We start from the raw sequence: 19248 nt of genomic DNA on the forward strand, positions 1-19248 counted from the left end.
TACATGGCAGTATCGTGTGCTGTGCCTCACCTGTCCCCAGCGCCCAGCTGTAAACAGTAAATAGTAAATAGCCGAGCGGCTGCAGCACACAACGGCAGGCTGGCCAATATTTTGCCCACAGAACTGGAGGCTGGGGCGGAGCCTGGGACTCCTTCCAAATTTCGAGGAGCTCGTGGCTTGCTCCCTTGCGGGTAGGGCGGGACTGTCAGGTTGAGTGACAGCGGGTGTCCCACCCCGGGCGTGACGTCGTTCTGGTGGTGTTGCTGCCGCCGCATGTGGTCGACAGAGTCCGCTTCAGACTTAGCTGCGCTCCGTGTTCTCAGCACCAGCCGCATGTGGTCGACAGAGTCCGCTTCAGACTCAGCTGCGCTCCGTGTTCTCAGCACCAGCCGCCTCCCTACCTGCTCACCCCGCTCACTATGTCCACATCCACGAGCTGCCCGATCCCCGGGGGCAGGGACCGGCTGCCCAACTGCTACAGCACCACGCCGGGGGGCACGCTATATGCCACTACCCCGGGAGGTCAGCGGGCTGGGCCCAGCTGGGGTCCGCAGGCAGCGGGCAGGCCTGCTCCTGCGTGCTGTCGTGGGCCGGGGGTAGGGAAGTGCGGGCCTTCGACTCATCTGCTGGCCCCTTTGCAGGTTGTAGCTTTGCGGGTAGCGGGGGTATGTTGGGAGCCGAAGCCCAGTTCCCTAAAACCTCAAAGTGTTGCAACACGGCCTTGAGCCTAGTTTCCGGGTGACTGGGCTGAAATTCTGTGACCCGGGTTCTGGGCGCCTTGCTCACCTACCCCTCCCGACTTCCCCGCCTGGGGATAGGAGCCGAGGGCCCAACTAAGCATGGCCTCAGCAGGGAGCACCAGGTCTTGCAAAGCAGCTAGAGGGGGAGGGCAGTTTCGGGCAGTGGCCTCGGGTATCTGCAGCTGGCTGGCGGCTGTTTGGTTGGGCTAGCTAGCAGCCTGGGATGATGAGCTGGTGGGCTCCCGGCCCAGGGGTTCCTGCCATGTGGAGATGGAGGGGAGGGAGGAGAACAGGGCAGGGCCCTTGAAGACGTAATTAAGGCCAAGTTCCTCTAGGCTGGGCTAAGCCTGATAGGACTTGGGAGGGGTCAGGTTAAGAACAGTGTGTCCCTGTGTTTCACTGGCAAAGGTAGGTGTCCAGAGGAACACAGCTCCTCTGCAGCATATCAGAGCCCAGGTGGCAGCACTGGGTGAAATGCCTTCACATCTGCTATTTGGCTTCCTGATCCAACTGAGCTTGGAGGGCTAGGCCCCTCCAAAGCAATTAAGTCTCAGAGCAGCCTGAAGTACCTGAGCTCCAAGTTTCATGCTCCTCTTAGAGCCAAGACCTGAAGCTCCCCTAAACCAAAAGTCCCTGCCTGGACCAGCTGGGATGACGCCCTCTTGCTTTATGGTGCTTAGCAACAACTTGGTTAGGCCCAGAAGTCTTTTAAGTGCTGTGAAGGCTAGTCAGCTGAGATCATGCTGGGCTGCAGAGCAGCAGCCTTTTAAAACACAGGGAATTGTAACCCCCAGGTCCCTAAAAAGCTTGTGCCTGGGGTCCCAGACAGCTCTGTACCCAAATTCCTGCCTCTTACCTAGCCCCTACCCCTTGACAGGCACCAGGATCATCTACGACCGAAAGTTCCTGCTGGAGTGCAAGAACTCACCCATTGCCCGGACGCCCCCCTGCTGCCTCCCTCAGATTCCCGGGGTCACAACTCCTCCAACAGCCCCACCGTCCAAGCTGGAGGAGCTGAAGGAGCAGGAAACAGAGGAAGAGATACCTGGTAAGGAAAGCAGGACCTAAAATTAGGGAATGCCTCTGAGTCCAAATGCCCTGGTAAAGTAGAGTGGGGGTTCAGTTCCAAGAGGGGTTTCTGCACTGATGCTGAGCCTGCAGACCCTCAGCCCAGCAACCAGTCCTCCTGCCTTTTCTCTCTCCAGATGACGCACAATTTGAAATGGACATCTAATCCAGTGCAGATGACCGTGTGTGTGGAGTTAGAGGAATTCCGCTGCTGCCACCACCTCTTTCTGGGGTATCCAAAGGCCAGCTGGCCTCATCTAATCTGGAAGGGAGTGACTTGTTGGTTCTGGGCCTCTTTTAGTTCTGAGGCAGCTAGACCAGGGATAGGAGTGGGCAACCTGTCAAGCCCTTAACTCTACTTTCTCTTTGGTCTGTAGGCACTCCTCCCAACCCCCAGCCCTCCATGCTCAGGGGCTGAGGCTGGGATTGGGGGATGGAGTATGTCACTTTCTGACTGCTTAGTAAACATTCAGAAAAATGCCTTGGCTCCAGTGTTCTCCTCAATGCTGATCTTCCCATCTCAGCCACAGAGCTGAGGGCCCCAACAGACCTGGTTGGATCAGAGGTCCCAGGTCCCCTCCTAGCTCCCACTGGGCCTACTTTCAGCAAACTATAAACAGCAATAGCCTGACCTCTGCCAAGGGCTGTTCCAGCCCTTCCAGGAAGCAGCCATTCCAGCTTCCTGGAATCGGGCCTTTCTAGCAGTCCCTCCCTATCTATTCCAAAGCAGGAAAAGAGAGATGCTGCCCCAGCCTTTAGCCTTCTCCTGTCTTTCCCCATGCTTTTTCTGCCTGCCACCTATAAGTACCAATCCTCTTATTCCAACACTGAAAACCTGTACCCTCCCTTCTCACAGCATAACAAATCTCCCTGGCCCCTTTCACCTGGCTCTTTTGTCCTCAAAGGGTTAGAAAGAGACGTTAGGGTCCAAATTGAGGCCCAAAATGAAGCAGCAGCTTATTTGGTAAGTCAGATAAAAAGTCATGATCCTATCTGCCACTGCCTATCCCCCCTCAAGAAAAAAAAAAGTCATGATCCCATATTTCAACAATCTGGTCATTTTCTTCTTCAATTTATACAGCTATGTTCTAATATCTGAGCACTTGTATACCTCAAGGGTAACAATGCAAATAGGGCAAGTCTCCCTTTCTTGAGGGAAAAATTCTCCCCATGCTATTTGAGCGTCTGTTCTCATGCTGAAATGAAATCATCCAAAGATAGGGCTACTCAGCCCAGCAAGGGATGTGCATATCAGTCTAATTATGGGGAAAGTGGCAGGCAGTAGTCTGGTCATACCTAGCAAGGCCATTCATGATGAATGGAGGAAGAATAGGTTTGTAGGGTGCACGGGGAGCAAGGCAGTCAGGAACATCAGAGGGGACCAGTTTGGCATATGAAGGGCTCAATTCTCCTACCCAGGGCCCACTATGGAGATGTTTTTATTAAAATGCATATGTTATGGGTAACAAGTGAACTCCCTACGACCCAGGTGGGACCTCTTCCTCCAGAGGTGGGTCCAGCCAAGGACCCCAAAGGGGCAGACAGTTTCCCAAGTGGTAAAAGGGAGCCAAATGAGAGAAGCCCTCCCAGGCCTAAGAGAGAAGGCATAGGAAATGGTGTGAGGTGAGTCTGGGGAACCCACAGGATTATGGAGCCCGTTGGACGCCTGGGACAGTCTGGTGCTCCTCAGCTGTGGCTGTAGATTTCTCTTCCTTGGCCTCCTCTGAAGACAGGCTCCTCTTTTCCGCAATTAATCTTTTAACTCCCACCATCCACTGACTGACCTCAGTCACATGGTCAACCATGAGTGAGCGGTGGATGTCATCTGCTGCATCCCACTGGTGGCTGGAAAGCTCTGAGGAGAGAGGGGCTGAGCAAGCAGCCTGGGGCAAAAGACATAGCTCCCCCTCCTCCCTTCCCAACCAGTCAAAATCTCAGCACCTATTCCAGCTCAGCCAACCAAGGCAGGATGAGGGATTTAGGCTGTACCAAGGGATCCACTCCTACCTTGCACCAGCAGAGCCATCCTCTTCTTTACAGGCGTTGACAGCTTCCCTCCAGCCCACTGTTCTTGCAGCAGAGCCAGGCGTCGGCTGATGTCATCACATACCTGCTTCTGAGAGACAGAATTCTCCTCCAAGTCAGTGCTGCCAGCCCAACCAGGGGCAGGGGAAAGGCAGCACCATTTAGGAAGCACCTGCTTTCTCTGGCCCAGGAACTTTACACTTAATCTTACAGTTCTGGTTCTTTACCCAAAGGTTAGAGGCCCCACTGAGAATCTGATGAAACCTATGGCTCTCCTCCCAAGAAAAATGCACGTATAGCTAGAGTTTTAAAATTTCTGGAATTTCTCAGACCATCAGAAACTCATTCTGTAGTGCTGCTTTACAAATAAGGAAACTAAGGACCAAAGAGGTAAAAATTACTAAGCTACTTTCCTTGAAGACTCCTCAGATCCTTTGCCTCCAGAAAACTTAGGGAACACTACTTAGATAGAAAAAGGGAGTTTCCCTCTCCCTCCTTTAGCACAAAATCAGCAGGGTGTGCTCTGAATGGCCTGGAGGTACAAAAATAAGGCTGTTATCACTAATGGGAGTTAAGTTCAACTCTTGTTCCTACAAGCCTCTTCTACTGACTGGTCTTCAGAAGTCACATGAACCCTCCTGAAATCCTGTGTTCCTATTTCTGGGAAGTCCTTAGTAGATCCCGAAGGGGTCCATAACTCAAAAAGGGTTAAAAGCCATTGCCTGTAGGGTCACACGGTCTCTCTTTGGGAGCCATACCTGCATCTGGCTGTCGATGGGAGCCCTCCCCAGTACCCCACTGGTATGCCAGGGCTTACCTTTGTGTGGCCACGGCAGTCCTCCAATGCCTGTTCCAAAGGTTTCAGCACATCTTCTAGTAGAGTCTCACACTCAATGACTGGGAAATTTGTGGGCTCCACACTGGAGGCAGGACAACTCCCCACAGGGGGGGGCCTGGAAGCCTTACTTGAAAGAGGTGGAGGCCCCATTCGGGGGGCCCCAGGAGAAGTCTCTGAGATAGGAACTGAAAAGGTAAAACAGGATCAAGCAAATATGGCTTAAATAAGGAAGAAGCTCAACTATAACTTCATCCCTTCTAAAAAGGGCTACTCTCTGGGACAACTCATTCATTCAAAAATGTATATTTTTGGGGGGGCGAGCCTGGTGGCGTAGCAGTTAAGGGCGCGCGCTCTGCTGCGGTGGCCCGGGGTTCGCAGGTTCGGATCCCGGGCACACATTGAGGCACCACTTGTCAAGCCATGCTGTGGCAGCGTCCCATATAAAGGAGAGGCAGATGGGCACGGATGTTAGCTCAGGGCCAATCTTTCTCAGCAGAAAAGAGGAGGACTGGTGACGGATGTTAGCCTAGGGCTACTCTTCCTCACACACACACACACACAATGTATATTTCTGAAGTCCCTATTATGTGCCAGACAGTGTGCAAGGCTCCAGAGATATAGTAGTTAGGTTCCTGACCTCAGAGAGCTTAAATTCTAGAGGAAGGAGAAAAAAAAGAAAATTACCAAATTATACTGCATGCTATAAAGAAATAAAATGGATGATGTAATAAAGAGGAAGAGTAGAGGGACCTACCTAGGCTAAGTGTTCAAGGAGGGCTTTCTGAGGTGACATCTAAGTTTATCCTAGCTCACACAGAATATGACATTTGGCAAGTTACTTTTAACCTCTAAGCTTGGGTTCCTCTTCTGTAAAATGGGGATATTATAGTAATAGCACTTATTTCACATGGTTGCAGTGATGATTAAGTAAGAATATAGGTACAGCTGCTAGATTAGTGAGTAGCAAAAAGTGCTCACAAAGTTAAGGACTAATGAGTGAGATAGATGCAGCCAGGAAGAGTTGAAGGAACTGTGTACTACGTAGACGTAAGGGCAGTGCCCAAGAGGCAGGAAAAGTCCTGACTTGTTCAAGGCACAGAAACGAGGCCTGCGTGGCTGGAAATTATTAACACTAAAGAAAATAATATGAGCTGTCACTGGAGAGATAAACAAGGAGTCCAGACCCTGCAGGGCTTTGGAGGAGCTTGGTCTTGAGCCTAATGGTAATGGGAAGCCACTACAGGTTTATAAAAGCAGGAGGTGATGTGACTAGACTTGTTTTTTGTTTTTGTTTTTGGTGAGAAAGATTAGCCCTGAGCTAACATTTGTTGCCAATTCTCCTTTTTTTGCTGAGGAAGACTGGCCCTGGGCTAACATTCGTGCCCATCCTTCTCTACTTTATATGTGGGACACCTGCCACAGCATAGCTTGATAAGTGGTGTGTAGGTCTGTGCCCAGGATCCAAACCTGTGAAACCCCGGCTGCTGAAGCGGAGCACATGAACTTAACCACTATGCCACCAGACAAACCTCTAGACTTGTTTTTTAAGATGTTTGCTCTATGCTCTGTGAAAAACTTGATGAGAATAGGTCAAGAATGGAGGCAGGGACAACAGTTGGGAGGTTAATGGGAGTAGTCCAAGGAAAAAAGAGAATGCTGGCATGGACTAGAGTGAAAGAGTAGACGAGGGTAAATAGAGTATTCTGAGATTTATTTAGGAGGAGGTAGCAACAAGACTTGGTGGATTGGGGGTGAGGGAGAGAGGAGTTAAGGATGACTCTTGGTTTCTGACTTTAGTAATGGGATGGTGGAACCACTACAGAAAAAGAGAAGACTGGAGGAGAAAAGTCAAGAATTTACTTTTAGGCATCAACATCCACACGAATGATTAATTCATCTGATAATTTGGCCTCTCAGTTTCTTGACCTCCTCACTCCAATGACCATTTTTTCCCCCTCTTCAGCCTCCCATTCCTCTCTGCTTAGTTCTCAACAACACTGTACCATCTTCAAAATCTGACCACCCTCCTACCCTTCCACCTCAGCTAAACACTCTTACCTCACTTATCCCCTCCCATTGTCTCACTCTCCTGTAAACCTAATTTGCCTTATTTGTTGGGAGGAAAAACAGAACAATGCTGATGAGTTAAACTTTAACATTCATGGCTACAGATTTTAAAAGGTCCCCAACATTGCCTGGAAATCCTACACTTTGCCTCCTTTTTCTACTCTTCAGAACAACTATTTTCACATCTTATCTCTAAACTTTTCTCCTTTCTCCCCCTTCTTTTCCTTTCCTACTGTCTCTACTTCTGACCCTGCCTCATATTTCATTGAGAAAATAGAGGTCATTAAACAGAAAGTCTCTCATCTTCTCACCACCAATTCTACTAACCCACCTGCATCTGTGGCCGCTTTCCTTCCTCCTCTAATAAGACAATAGGTTCCTGCTCCTATCAGAGGCCATCTCTCCAGCTGTACTCTGTATCCCAGCCTCTCTTGCCTTCTCTAGGCTTCCCACCTGCAGTTATCCCTTTTCCCCTGCCTGCACCATCAGTTCTCCCTCTCTTCTGAATCATCCCATCAGCATACAAACACTCCAGTGTACTATCTTAAAAACAAAAACCCTCCCTTACCTCACATTCCATCCTCAGGCACTGTCCCATTTCTCATCTCTGCTTCACAGCAATTTCTTGAATGAGCTGTCTGTAGTCACTCTCTCTACTTCTTTTCAAATCCTCTCCTCAGCTGCTCCTCAGCCCATTCCACCTGGGTTTCTGCTCTCATCACTCCACAGACTGCTTTTGTTAGGGTCACCAGTGATTGCTATGTTTGCAAATCTAGTGGTCCCTTTTCTCTGTCTTACTTAACCTCTCAGCAGCACGCATCATGGTTAAGTCAAGATTTTACTCTCTCCCACAGTAAATTTTACTTTTCTTCTCATTTCTTTGGCTATTTCTCAATCTCCTTTGCTAATTCCTTCTCTACCCAACCTTGAAATGCTAGAGAGCCTTAGGGCTCTGTCTTGGATCCTCTCTAGGCCTCTATCCACACACTCTCCTTAGGTAACCTTATTCAAGCCCATGACATCAAATACCATCCATATGATGGTGACTTCGTTTCTTTAATTCTGGCCTAGACCTCTCCCCAAAATAGCAGCCCAAATTTAACATGGCCAAGACAGAAAGTTTGCTTCTCTCCTCCCCCAAAAACCTCTATCCTCTAGTCTTCCTATATCAATAACAATACCAGCCAGTTCCTCAAGCAAAAAATGTAAGTTACATGGATTCTTCTTTCCCTCACCTCCTCTATCTACTCATTTCTACTGACTTTCTCCATAACATATCCCATATCAGTCCAATTCCTACCATCTCTAGTACTTCCACCCTTATCCAAATCATCACTGAATCTTGCCTATGTTACCGTAATAGTCTCTTATTTGTCTTTCCGCTGCGTCCCTAAAATGTTTTTCACACAGCAGACAGAGTGATCTTTTTTAAGATGTAGTTCAGTCAGTGTTTCTCAACCTGCAGAGATTTTGCTCCCAGAGCAAATGTCGGGAGACACTTTTGGCTGTCACAACTGGGTGGGTGCTACTGGAGTCTAGTGGGTAGAGGCCAGAGATGCTACAAACATCCTACAATGTACAGGACAGTCCTTCACAACAAATAATTATCTGCCCCAAAATGTCAATAGTGCCAAGGTTAAAAAACCCTGGCTTATATCATGCCTCTGCAGTGTTACAGGTGTGAATAATGGAGGGGTGCTAAGAGAGCTGAATCTGAGCCCCTTTCTCTGGGCCACAGCCCCACCTATTGGCATGAGAAGTGCTCAGGGGGAGAGGCAACCCTCCTCTGCTTTAAACTTTACATAAATTAAAATACAAACTCCTTACCCTGGTTTACAAAACCCACTATGGTCTGGCCCCTGCCTACTCCTCAGATCTTAATCACTATCCCTAGCCCACTGTGCTCTAGCCACTAGTTATTCCTTCAGTCTCTGAATTTGCCAAACTTGTTCTCAGGGTCTTTGCACTAGCTGTTTCCAAAGCCTGGAATGCCCTTGGGCCTGATCTTTGTGTGGATAGCTTTTAGTCATCACTCATTTCAGCTTAAATGTCAGCCCCTCAGACACTTACCTAGTCACTCTCACATCACCCTGTTTTATTTCTCTGCAGAGCCCTTACCACTATTTCATGTGTCTATCTCCAAAGCTAGAGTGTGGACTCCACGAAAACAGAAACCTCTTGTCTTGTTCACTGCTGTCTAGTTCACCTTCAAACAGTAGCTGGCTCATAGTAGATGCTCCGTAGATAATACTGATTAAATGAATGAATAACACGTTAAGTCTGAGATGCTTATTATATAGTCAAGTGAAGATGCAGAACAGGCAAACAGATATACCACTATGGAGTTCTGGGAAGCAATCCAGGTTGGAAATAAATTTGAAAATAATTTGAGAATAAAAACTATACTAAAAACCATAGGTCTGGATGAGATCACCTAGGATGAAAGCATAGAGAGACTCTTTTGAAACTAACGTACCTGAGCAGTAGAGAAGGGGCTAGAAAAGGGCCTGCCCTGAGCCCCTTTCTGGGGCTCCAACCTCTCTCAGGAAGTCCTCAGAGGAGCAGAAAGGATCCTCGGGACAAGCTTATCCCTGGCACCACCCATTCTCGACCGGTCTCCGCGCACAAGGTCCCCACGCACCTCTAGGGGATCCATCTTGGGGGGCGGCGACCCTCTTGGTGAGCGGTGTGCGCTTGGGACCGCCAGCCTGGGTCTGCAGCCCGTAGGAGAACTGCGGTGGGTCGTTCCAGCCGCGCTCCTTGTTGCCTGCGGAGGGGAGGAGACGTGTCAGGTCAGCTGGGGAGAGACGGAGGGTCCGCACTCCGCACGGTAACCACCCCCAGCCTGACCATGGAACAGGACTCAGCGACCCGGCCACCGGCAGCGCTCACCCGGCTTCACGTACAGCTCCGCCATCTCCGCTTCCGCACGGCCAACGGGGCAGCGCGTCACTTCCGGGGCGGCCGCACATCCGAGCCCATTAGTGCGCGCCCGGGACGGGGGCGGTTGTCTGGAGCCTTCCAGGTAAGATAGTTGTTCAGAAACGCCAGGAGCCGCTGTGGGGACGTTGTGCCTACTCCCTGAGGGACTCGAAGTCTCCAGCTAATAACGCCTCTGGGCCCTGATCACAAGGCACCAAACGGGCCTGTTTTCCAAGAGGCGGTGCTCCAAGAGCCCTAGTCCCTTCTGGATCCAATCTCTCTCTCTCGGTTGCTCTCAAGAGCGAGTGTCAACCATGAGAAGCTCCTGCTGCACATATGCCCCTCTGTGATCTAGCCAGGTGGACTTATAGAATCTCACCTCCGACCATTGCCCTGCACATTTATTCTCTCTAGGCTCGATAACTAGTACTCTTCTTTGAGTACTCAGATGTCAACCCTTCATGAAGCCTAGTAATGCCAAAGTCCACGTTAAGTGTTTCACCTGAGCTCCCACAACCGAGATCTTCTAGTTGTACTGCATATTATTTTCTGTCTTGTTTATTTGACTCTTGTTCGTCTCCCCTTTTGACAGTTTCAGAAGGTGGAAACCCTGACTATTTTATTACATCCCCAGTGCCTAGTTTAGTTCCTGGCACAAAGAAGACCTTAGAAAATATATTTGTTTAATGAATGAAGTAAGATTTCCATCATACTCATGCCTTCATGTGATTACAGGCAGCCACCAACACCAAGCACAGACACAGACACTCTCCTCACACAGGTTAACCCCCAACCCTGTCCCAGGCCCAATATACTCACACCCAATGAGGTCACTGAGGGATTTTTATTTGTACTGATTTTGTTATAAAGTGTTGCTGAGGTAGAGCCAACTGTCCAGGGCTGGACAGGGGCAAGGAACACAGGGACCCAGGGAAAGGAGAGCCAGGGGCCTAGGTTGTGGTGCAGGGCCTCTCGGTCATCCATATAAAGTTAATAAATTGGGCAATAAATAGAGGGTGGGCAAGGTCGGAAGGACAGGCAGAGAAGGCTGCAGGCCCCTAGGGAATGAAAGGGTACAGAGTTGGGCATGGACCCAGAGCCTCCTTCTCCAGTCCTCCCGGATCAATTTAGGGCATATGGAGCAGAGAGGGTTTCAGCCGGAGGGCATCAAGAAAAGAGAAGACACCCCGCTTTCGAGGGGCTGCCCCAGCACCCCCAACCCCTCCTTTGAGTAGAGGGAGAGGCACAGGACCTCCCGGGGAGTCCAAGGAGCTGGTCCGCTTGAGCCGCAGGCGGGCACGGGCCTGGGCACCCCAGGCCTTGCCTCGAGCTGCAGAGGCCACAAGACACTTCTGGTACTGAACCTAGGGAGAAGGGGAATGTGAGGATTCAACTCCTTTCTGCCCCTGGACCCTGAAAGCTTCTGCAGGACAGGGAACTGGCCAAGGCTTCAGTCTGATATGAGGCTGGTAACCTGCCACATCTGGAACCCCTACAGCATTCCCATAAACATAAAATAAAACTTGACATTTATTGAACATTTAAGGAGGGCTGGACATTGTGCTAGGTGCTCTGTATAATCTAACTTAATCCACAGTTTTTTATCAGGTGTTGTTATCCCCATTTTGCAAATAAGAAAGTTGAGATTCAGAGAAAATACATGACTTGCCCAAGGTCACCTAGCCAAAGAAATGATAGAATTGAGATTCAAACCTAGTTCTATCTGACTGCAGAGTCTGTGCTCTTAACCACACCTACCACTATGCTGACTGGCCTCCATCTCATTGGAGTGGACTGGCCCTGGCAAAGAGGATTCCCTAATGAAAGGGAGGGTCTACAATCCACACTCCATTCCCAATGCAACTGCCCCAATCTTCTCTCATTTGAACTCAACGGCGTCCTGAATGGTCTTCCTACTTCTCTTGTGTCTTCCAAATCTTTTACCCACACTTAATAGGTCTTCCTAATCTTTTACCCACACTTAATAGGTCTTCCTAATCTACAAACCTGACTTCAATGTCCTGCGCAAAATGTTTAAATGGCTCAAAGTGCCTCAGTATAAAATAAACTCATCACCCTGACCTATAAGGTCTTCCATGACCTGGTTTCTGCCATTTTTTTCTGCCCCCATCTCTCACTCCATCCCCCTTGCACTCCAGATACACCCGATTCTTTCAGATACTCTAATCCACTAACCTCTTTCTCACCTTCACAGCTGGGGTTCCCTATACTTGGCACACCTTCAGTCCCACTCCTCTTCACCTGGCTAACTTTCTCCTTGGATCTTCACCTCTCAGTTTTCTATCACCTCTTTCACGTAGCCTTCTTGAACCTGAAGGTGCCGTCTCCATCATCCTGTGGTGTACAACTTCTTTTTGCTCTGTCTCTGCTCTAACCTAAGTGTTCTGTATGGTCAAGTGTTCTGTAAGGTCAAGTATGGTGCCTGGTACCCCGCAGGCACTCATATTTGTTGAGTGAATGAGTGAGCTGAACTAACAGAGTGCAAGCGTCCCACACTCAAATGTCCACAGATACCAGGAAATAACCTAAATGAGACAAACAGGAAAGACAATGCCCACCCTACAGCGCACAGGCCCTACACAATTCCAGATGAATGCTGCAATTTATATGTGGACCCAGTGTCAGAGTTGCTGATATTTTAAGAAAAACAGGAATAGCAATTATTATGTGAAATGTCCTGGCCTTTAAATATTGGCAACTAATTCAAACTTAATAAAAACAGCACGAGGGCCAAATAAAATGCTGTTAAACAATAATCATCCCTGGAATTGCTGGTCTGTGATCTCTGGAGAGGTTGCTGATCCTGAGCTCCAGTCACCAGTACAGAGAAGCTGCAGGGCAGCCCCACCACCCATTCCCACTCCTAACTCACCATGCAAGCAGCCTGCACAGCTTCAGAGAGTCCCCCTGCATGGGGCTGGCACCAGAAGGCCGCGCACTGGAAGCTCTGATGGCCCAGGTCGGCAATGAGGCCAAAGGTGTGTGGGTCGCGGCCAACACCAATAAAGGTCACAAGTCGCACAGGGCACTGCCACAGTGGCTCCTCCTCTGCACCAGCCTCTGCCTGCCCACACCAGGCCTAGTCACTAGAGGGCCAGGCACTGGCTGGACCCAATGAGCGCTCTAGCAGCAAGCAATGACCCCTCAGCATCCCTGCCCAACCCTCCACAACCCCCAATTTCACCTTCTTCTGGCTGATACCTGAATGGGATGTGCAGTCATGAGGGAGTCAGACACACTGAGCATGGCAGGGACCCAGACATCCCGGTCCCCCCGGGTGGTGAGAGTACCAATAGCCTCGTTCAGCACGTCCATGCCTGGGGGGACATGCCCACCATGGTGTCTCCCAGATGTAAAGAAGGAAAGGATCTGCAGGGAGTGTCTAGGCCCCTCACTGACTTGGGATACAGAGAGATGGGAACAGCTAGGGCTGGGCTTCAAATCCTGAGTTGGGAAGGCTGGTACATCCCAGGCTGGAGATGGCCATGGGAGCTCTCTGAGAAATAGTGGTAGATCCTACCTAACCCACCTTCCCCCTTGCCTTCTGCAGCCTACCCGCTCCAGCGCACTCAGTCCTCACCCATGGCTTTGGTGACTGGCAGGGTCCCCACGTACAGTGCCTCGTACTTCTGAGCAGCCTGGCTCACCGCATCCAGCAGCTCCACTGAAATATACACACCAAGTTGGCCTGGGCACTACTCAATGACCCCTTTCCCCACCCTTCTGAGAGAATTGGAGGTAGCAGAAAAAAGGCCATGGATGCTCCACCAATTTAGGGCTTGGGATCCCTGGGACAAGGACACCTCAGAAGTCCCCTATCTCCAGAGAAGTACTAAATAACCAGGACCCCCTTCCCATCTTTCACCAAAGTAGCTTGTTGCTGCAATGCAGAATCTCCCTCCTCATACCTTGCCGTGGCAGGTCTTCAGGGGAGATGGGGTCTAGGGAGCAGCAAGGGGAATCACTACTGATCCCTACTCGCTCTGACAAGATCTGAAACATAATGCAGCCAGCATGAGGCACAGGGAGAGGGGAATTGAGGTAAGAAAGCCAATACCACCCTGCCCCAACCACCTTGACAGCTCCAGACCCAGCTTCATACCCACATTCCCTGCCCCACTCCTGGCCCTTACCTGGGCACAGAGCCCGTGGAGGGCACTGGCAATGGCCTTGGCAGGGACATCACAGCGAAAGACATGGCACTTGAGCATACAGCTGTCTTTGTCACCCGCCACAAAAGCGAAGTCCCTGGCAGGGTCAGAAATGGGGCTGGGGCAGGGGCAGAGATGGGGCTGGGGCTGGGGCAGGGGCAGAAATTGGGCTAGGGTAGAGGCTGCATAGGGGCAGGGGCCTGCAGTGCCTACAGGAGGCTGGAAAGTTAGGCAAGGGACATGGCTGGGATGGAACAGGGAGGTCAGGGCTGGGGCTCTAGGCACCTGGCTGTCACTCACCTGTCACTGTTCCCGCAGCATGTGGGAGCACAGGAGAAAATCAGCCCAACCTCTCAGGCTCTGCCCCATCCGTCCCTGCTGAGCTGGGCCCACCCTCCCAAACCAAGTCTGGACCAGGCAGGGGAGGCAGAGCTTGGGTCCTTGACAGAGGATCTGTGTCCGGGAGGTCAAGTACAGGGAATCAGCATCAGTGGGAATCACAGCCTGCAGAGTGGGGGGAGGAGTAACTCTCACTTGGAGGGATATAGGGGTCCTCACCGGCCCTTGGAGCTGCCCACACCCCATACACGGATGTGCACCAGAGGCTGGCAGTGGATCAGACTGTGGTCCAGGGGATTCACCAGGCTCATGGCGTCCTTCTTCAAGATCATCAGCATGTTCTGACCCTGCCAAGGAGAGGTCAGCCTGGAGCTCAGATAAAGGTGACTGCCATAGGGAACAGGCAATTCAGGGACAACTACCTCTGCTGGACCTTGGGCTGAACCCCTTGAAAGGCCAGCCAGCTCACCTCGCCCCAGGCACCATCTGGGGGCTGGCTCCGGCTGCGGGTCTGGGCCAGCTGCTGAATGCAGTTATTGACTGCAATACTGCTCTTCCCTGGCACCAGGTCCTCTTCAGGTACCTCTACCCAGCCCAGAGAGCGGACTGCAAAGCACTGATGGGTTGGGGGAAAGGACAGGAGGGCCCTGAGTGAGTAGAGGTGGAGTAGGGTGGGAGGTGCCACAGGCTCCACACACATAAACCCTCTGATACCCCCTCTCTTCACCCTTGATCACCTCTGCCTAGCCCAATCCGACCCCTGAGGTTTCCCGTGGGACCCTCCCCAATGCCCTGGGCTGGCCGTTAGGCCCAAGTCACTACCTTAGCCCCGGGCTCCACACTCTGGATGTAGGATTCCTCACCATACCAGGATAGAGAGTTACTGGAACAGAGCAGAGCTGGTAAGAGGACCACATTTCCTACAGAAAGGACACTTGTGAGGCCCAAACTACATAATGAGCACAAGATGTGAGATAAGACTCAGAATATAATGTCCCAAATACAAAACAAGAGCAGGACAGGGCCCTGGACATATTAAATAAATGTAATATAGATGGGGCTTAGAATTTGAGGAAAAATTAAGGACACAAGACATAGAATAAATGTTGCAAACATGAAGCAGTTTCCAAAAGGTGGACCACAGCTCCAAATCGGGACAAGACACCCTGGAATAGAAGACAGGAACCTCCATGGACAGAGCCTAGGACAGTGGCCAAGCTCTAGAACATGATAGATTAGGACCCAGAATACGGAAAAGAACACGTAGCAAAAAACAGCTTGGAACAAGGGACAAAACTCAAAATACTGAGAGTCAAGAACATGGGACAGAGCCAAGAACACAGAACAGAGCCCTAAACATGGGACATAGTCCAGAATCTGAGCTGGAAAACAGACTGTGGGTCCAGCTTGATCTTTTAAGTGCCATGGAACCCCAAGCCATTCATTTTGCCTGGCCTATCCCTTTTACCTCCGGTCCAGTGAGCTCTCCAGGCTGGAGAAGGATCTCCCCTTGGGGGGCCGAAGTCCCCAAATCCCCTCCGTCCTCTGTAGAGAGGGGGCTAGGTCAGTGTAGCAGCAAGTCTAGGTCCACACATGGGCTCAGGCCCCCTCCTCACACTCCACCTACCGTGCCTGGGTCCTCTGCATCTCCTGGCTCCCAGGTTGGGCGCTGCCACTGGGTGCTACCGCTGGGTACGTGCCAATAGTAAGTACCTGCAGCATCGTGGATCTTCCTCCAACCAGGGGGCAGGCCTGGTTCCCCCTCCAGACTCTGGTCCCCCCACAAGTCATCTACAGGAACACGAGATGGGGAGGGGGAAGACGGGTTTGGAGAGGGAGGGCATACTCGTAGGTTCAGAATAATACCTTGTCATAACCCTTCCTCCATCCCAAAGGGGACAACCCTTAGGCTGGAGATGCAGTCTGAGGGTCCAGGCTCCCAATCTTGGATATTGCAGTGCAAAGATCCGGGTTCATTTGTCCCCTGGTCCTCACCCCGAGACGTACCCCCTGCCCTGTCTTTGAGCCCCGGGGTAGCCTTCCGAGCTCCCTCTTCCCCCCTGAGCTCCCGGTCCTCCCATCGGACCCCTCCGTGCACACCATCGCAGTTGACCAGAATGATGGCCAGCATGTAGTCCTTGCCCAGCATAGTCCCGGCTGCGTCCCCGCCGGCCTCCGCCGGCCTGCACTCTCAGCCCAGCTCGACCTCCGCAGCTGCTGCGCCTGCAAGCCCAGCCTTCTGTGCCGGAGTCCGCCGGGCCAATGGGCGTCGCACAAATACCGGGCGGAGCAGGGGCCGGGTCCCGGGGGCGGCAAAAACGGGCCTGGGCAGCGCCGCCCGCCGCCTGCGTAGGGGTGGAGCGAGTAAACAGGCGTCTAGATCTCCGAGTGAGTGCGCGTTTCCGTGCGTGAGTATGGGCGAAACGGTCGCCAGCCCACCCGCTGACATCACACCGCAACTATGAGCGCCTCAAGCGGCGGGAGACTGGCCAGGCTAACGTGCACCGCGCGCACATGCGCACGAGTGAGATCATCGCGCCCAGGTCGTATGCGCGCGCGCACACACAGCCTGGGACGCGCCGGGATGGGTCACGTGGGAATATCTGGGAGAAGGAGACCTCCGGGGCTTGGCAGCCAGGAAAGCGCCTCCACCCTTTCCAAAAATGCCCCGGAAGTGCCTCCGCCCTCAGTAAAGATGGCCGTAGCCCTTGATACTGGGGGGGCGGGGCTGCGCCTGCGCAACAAGTTCGGCGGGGAAGATGGCGGATGACAAGGTGAGTGAAGGTGGGGGTGATCTGCAGTCGGGTGTGATGTTTATACCTTTTTAGTCCTGAGGAGAGAAGACACTGGAGCGGCTCATGGGTAGTGTACCTCTTGTTACCCCTGGGAGCGGGCTTTTGCTCCTGTCGACTGCTTCAACAGTGGGGAGTAGAGTGCCTCCGCAAGGCAGGCGGAGTCGGGGATTCCCCAGGCGTCCCCTCCCGGGGGACCGTCACGATCTCTGAGTACTCGGACACACTCAGACGCTTTCGCTCTGACATACTCCTCACTCTGCTCTATTCCCTAGCCCTCGAAATTTTCCTCCTAGAGACACGATGTTTCCAATTCACACGGACACTCACGCCCTTGTTCAAACACTGTCTTGCGCACACACTGCATTTCATACTTATATGCGATCAAAACCACTCAGTTCATTTATCCCCACTCCTACAGACAGCCATTCCCTGCTCCTCCCTCCTACCCCCCCGCGCATACAGTCACACATTCAGTTTGGGATGGCCTTGCGAGAAAAGAGGGAGAAGCCCAGGAAGAAATCAGATTTGCCCCCAAATTGTCCAGGGAACTGCCTCAGGCCATTACTCACCATTGGTCTGGAAGTTCAGCACCACTCACACATTTCCAAGTACTTGCCAGTCCCTGTGTTAAGCCTCGGAACACAGTAGACAAGACAGACTGGTGACCACTTTTAGGTAGCTTGTAGTTGAGTCATTAGTGCTTTCCTGATAGATCTGATTGAAGGTCCCCTAGCTGTCCTGCCTGCCTCCCCTACACACTGCTTGCTCTATAAAATTTTTGTTAAGGGTTGTTGAAAGTTACCGATGCATATCCCATCTGTCACCCCCTCGCTGGCCCCCGTGTGAATTCTGTACTTTTCAATGCCTTTCTTCCTCTACCACTGTCATCTCAGGAAGGTATTTCAGGAAGACGTTTCTCGGGGTCACCCCATTATCCCCACCCCCAGCCTCTGATAGACTTGAGTGGGGAATGGGGCTGGGTCTGTCTACTGGAGCCAGCCTCTCCCTTGTCCTAGGATTCTCTGCCCAAGCTTAAGGACTTGGCGTTTCTCAAGAACCAGCTGGAGAGCTTGCAGCGGCGTGTGGAAGATGAAGTCAGCAGTGGTGTGGGCCAGGTAAAGCTGCGCCTGTCTCCTGTCCCCCCTTAGGCTTCATTGCCCAATATTGCTTTTAAATGGGTGGTGGAGATTTATTCAGCAAATGGTTATTGCGGGCCTGTTTTCTGTGACCCCAAGGAAAGTTTCCCTGAGAAAATGGTACATGAGCTAGGATCTTAAATAGGGGTTAACTAGAAGAGGGGAGGAGGGGACATTCCAGGCATATGAAACAGCATATGCAAAGCCCTTGTGGTGGGAGGTAGCGTGATGAACATGAGGGGTGAAAGCAGTTCGGTTTGGCTGCAGTAGTAGGGGAACGTGCTAGGAAATGAGGCTGGAGAAGTGGGTCAGATTCTTCAGGGACAACTCTGTGGCCTTGTGACAGTAGAGTTCTGTGGTTGGAGCCTTCTAATCCCAGTGTTCTGAGAGTGTGTGATCAGGACTCCTAGGTTCTTTTTCTGCCTCCAGAACCTTGAGAAATCTTTGGAGAGAATTCTGCAGCTTTCCAGAGTAAGGAGGAGTAGGTGGTGGGATACTCTAAGACAAGCTTGAGTAGCTCCTGGTTAGAGAAAAGGACTTGAGCCTGGCTGAGTTTCCTCCTGCATCTTCCTCCACAGGATGGCTCGCTGTTGTCCTCCCCATTCCTCAAGGGCTTCCTGGCTGGCTATGTGGTGGCCAAACTGAGGGCATCAGCAGTATTGGGCTTTGCCGTGGGCACCTGCACTGGCATCTACGCAGCTCAGGCATATGCTGTGCCCAATGTGGAGAAGACATTGAGGGATTATCTGCGGTCACTGCGCAAGGGGCCCGACTAGCTCTGGATCCCATGGGGGAGGCAGGATGAGCTGCTGGGGCCTGCAGGTAGAGGCCTTTCGAGCACAGACACCATATCTGGCTTCCTCGGCTGTCACCCATTTGCTGTGTCCAACTTTCCTGCCACCTTCACCCTTGCTTCCCTTCCTGCAGAGGGTGGACAGTGGCTCATCAGCCAGCACCCTGGACTCTGTCTTCCCTCCCTAACCCCATGGGACTGGCCCCAAGACTGCAGTTTCTAGGGCCAGCATCCCCTTTCCAGCCCTGACTGTGGAGTTTGCAGCTGACTCTGATCCTCAATATTTTCTCTGGTGTTGTACCACCGCTCCTCCCTCCTGGGAGCCAGCTCTGTAACTTGATTTTCCCCAAACG

General features: G+C 51.7%; 4 protein-coding genes across 9 annotated transcripts; 2 read left to right on the plus strand and 2 right to left on the minus strand.

The window, feature by feature from the left end:
• The first annotated feature begins 334 nt into the window (after window positions 1–334).
• EIF4EBP3 (eukaryotic translation initiation factor 4E binding protein 3) lies at window positions 335–2480 on the plus strand. Of its 2 annotated transcripts, XM_058542046.1 has the most exons (3): window positions 335–522; window positions 1618–1788; window positions 1946–2480. In XM_058542046.1, the coding sequence occupies exons 1-3, from the start codon at window positions 420–422 to the stop codon at window positions 1972–1974; spliced, it is 303 nt and encodes a 100-aa protein (XP_058398029.1). In that variant the 5' UTR covers window positions 335–419; the 3' UTR covers window positions 1975–2480. The 2 variants fall into 2 exon arrangements, with proteins under 2 accessions (XP_058398029.1, XP_058398018.1); XM_058542035.1 differs by lacking the exon at window positions 335–522 and having other exon boundaries at window positions 648–1788.
• Window positions 2481–3230: 750 nt separating this feature from the next.
• Window positions 3231–9799, minus strand: SRA1 (steroid receptor RNA activator 1). The gene is made up of 5 exons (XM_058542073.1): window positions 9631–9799; window positions 9380–9505; window positions 4651–4856; window positions 3816–3924; window positions 3231–3663 (listed from the first exon to the last, which is right to left on the minus strand). The coding sequence occupies exons 1-5, from the start codon at window positions 9653–9655 to the stop codon at window positions 3455–3457; spliced, it is 675 nt and encodes a 224-aa protein (XP_058398056.1). The 5' UTR covers window positions 9656–9799; the 3' UTR covers window positions 3231–3454.
• Window positions 9800–10485: 686 nt separating this feature from the next.
• Window positions 10486–16433, minus strand: APBB3 (amyloid beta precursor protein binding family B member 3). 5 transcript variants are annotated; one of them, XR_009220085.1, is made up of 13 exons: window positions 16272–16433; window positions 15799–15962; window positions 15640–15716; window positions 14994–15054; window positions 14641–14787; window positions 14391–14518; window positions 13815–13929; window positions 13590–13674; window positions 13262–13345; window positions 12883–12998; window positions 12554–12745; window positions 11868–12015; window positions 10974–11024 (listed from the first exon to the last, which is right to left on the minus strand). XR_009220085.1 is itself a non-coding variant. In XM_058541963.1 (12 exons), the coding sequence occupies exons 1-12, from the start codon at window positions 16318–16320 to the stop codon at window positions 10788–10790; spliced, it is 1455 nt and encodes a 484-aa protein (XP_058397946.1). In that variant the 5' UTR covers window positions 16321–16433; the 3' UTR covers window positions 10486–10787. The 5 variants fall into 5 exon arrangements, 4 of the variants coding, with proteins under 4 accessions (XP_058397946.1, XP_058397955.1, XP_058397979.1 ...); XM_058541963.1 differs by lacking the exon at window positions 11868–12015 and having other exon boundaries at window positions 10486–11024; XM_058541980.1 differs by lacking the exon at window positions 10974–11024 and having other exon boundaries at window positions 11574–12015.
• Window positions 16434–16881: 448 nt separating this feature from the next.
• SLC35A4 (solute carrier family 35 member A4) lies at window positions 16882–18884 on the plus strand. Its single transcript, XM_058542059.1, has 3 exons — window positions 16882–16945; window positions 17983–18081; window positions 18681–18884. The coding sequence occupies exons 1-3, from the start codon at window positions 16931–16933 to the stop codon at window positions 18876–18878; spliced, it is 312 nt and encodes a 103-aa protein (XP_058398042.1). The 5' UTR covers window positions 16882–16930; the 3' UTR covers window positions 18879–18884.
• The last annotated feature ends 364 nt before the right edge of the window (window positions 18885–19248 follow it).

The sequence above is a fragment of the Diceros bicornis genome, chromosome 1, assembly GCF_020826845.1.
Source record: "Diceros bicornis minor isolate mBicDic1 chromosome 1, mDicBic1.mat.cur, whole genome shotgun sequence".
NCBI classification, from domain to species: Eukaryota; Metazoa; Chordata; class Mammalia; order Perissodactyla; family Rhinocerotidae; genus Diceros; species Diceros bicornis.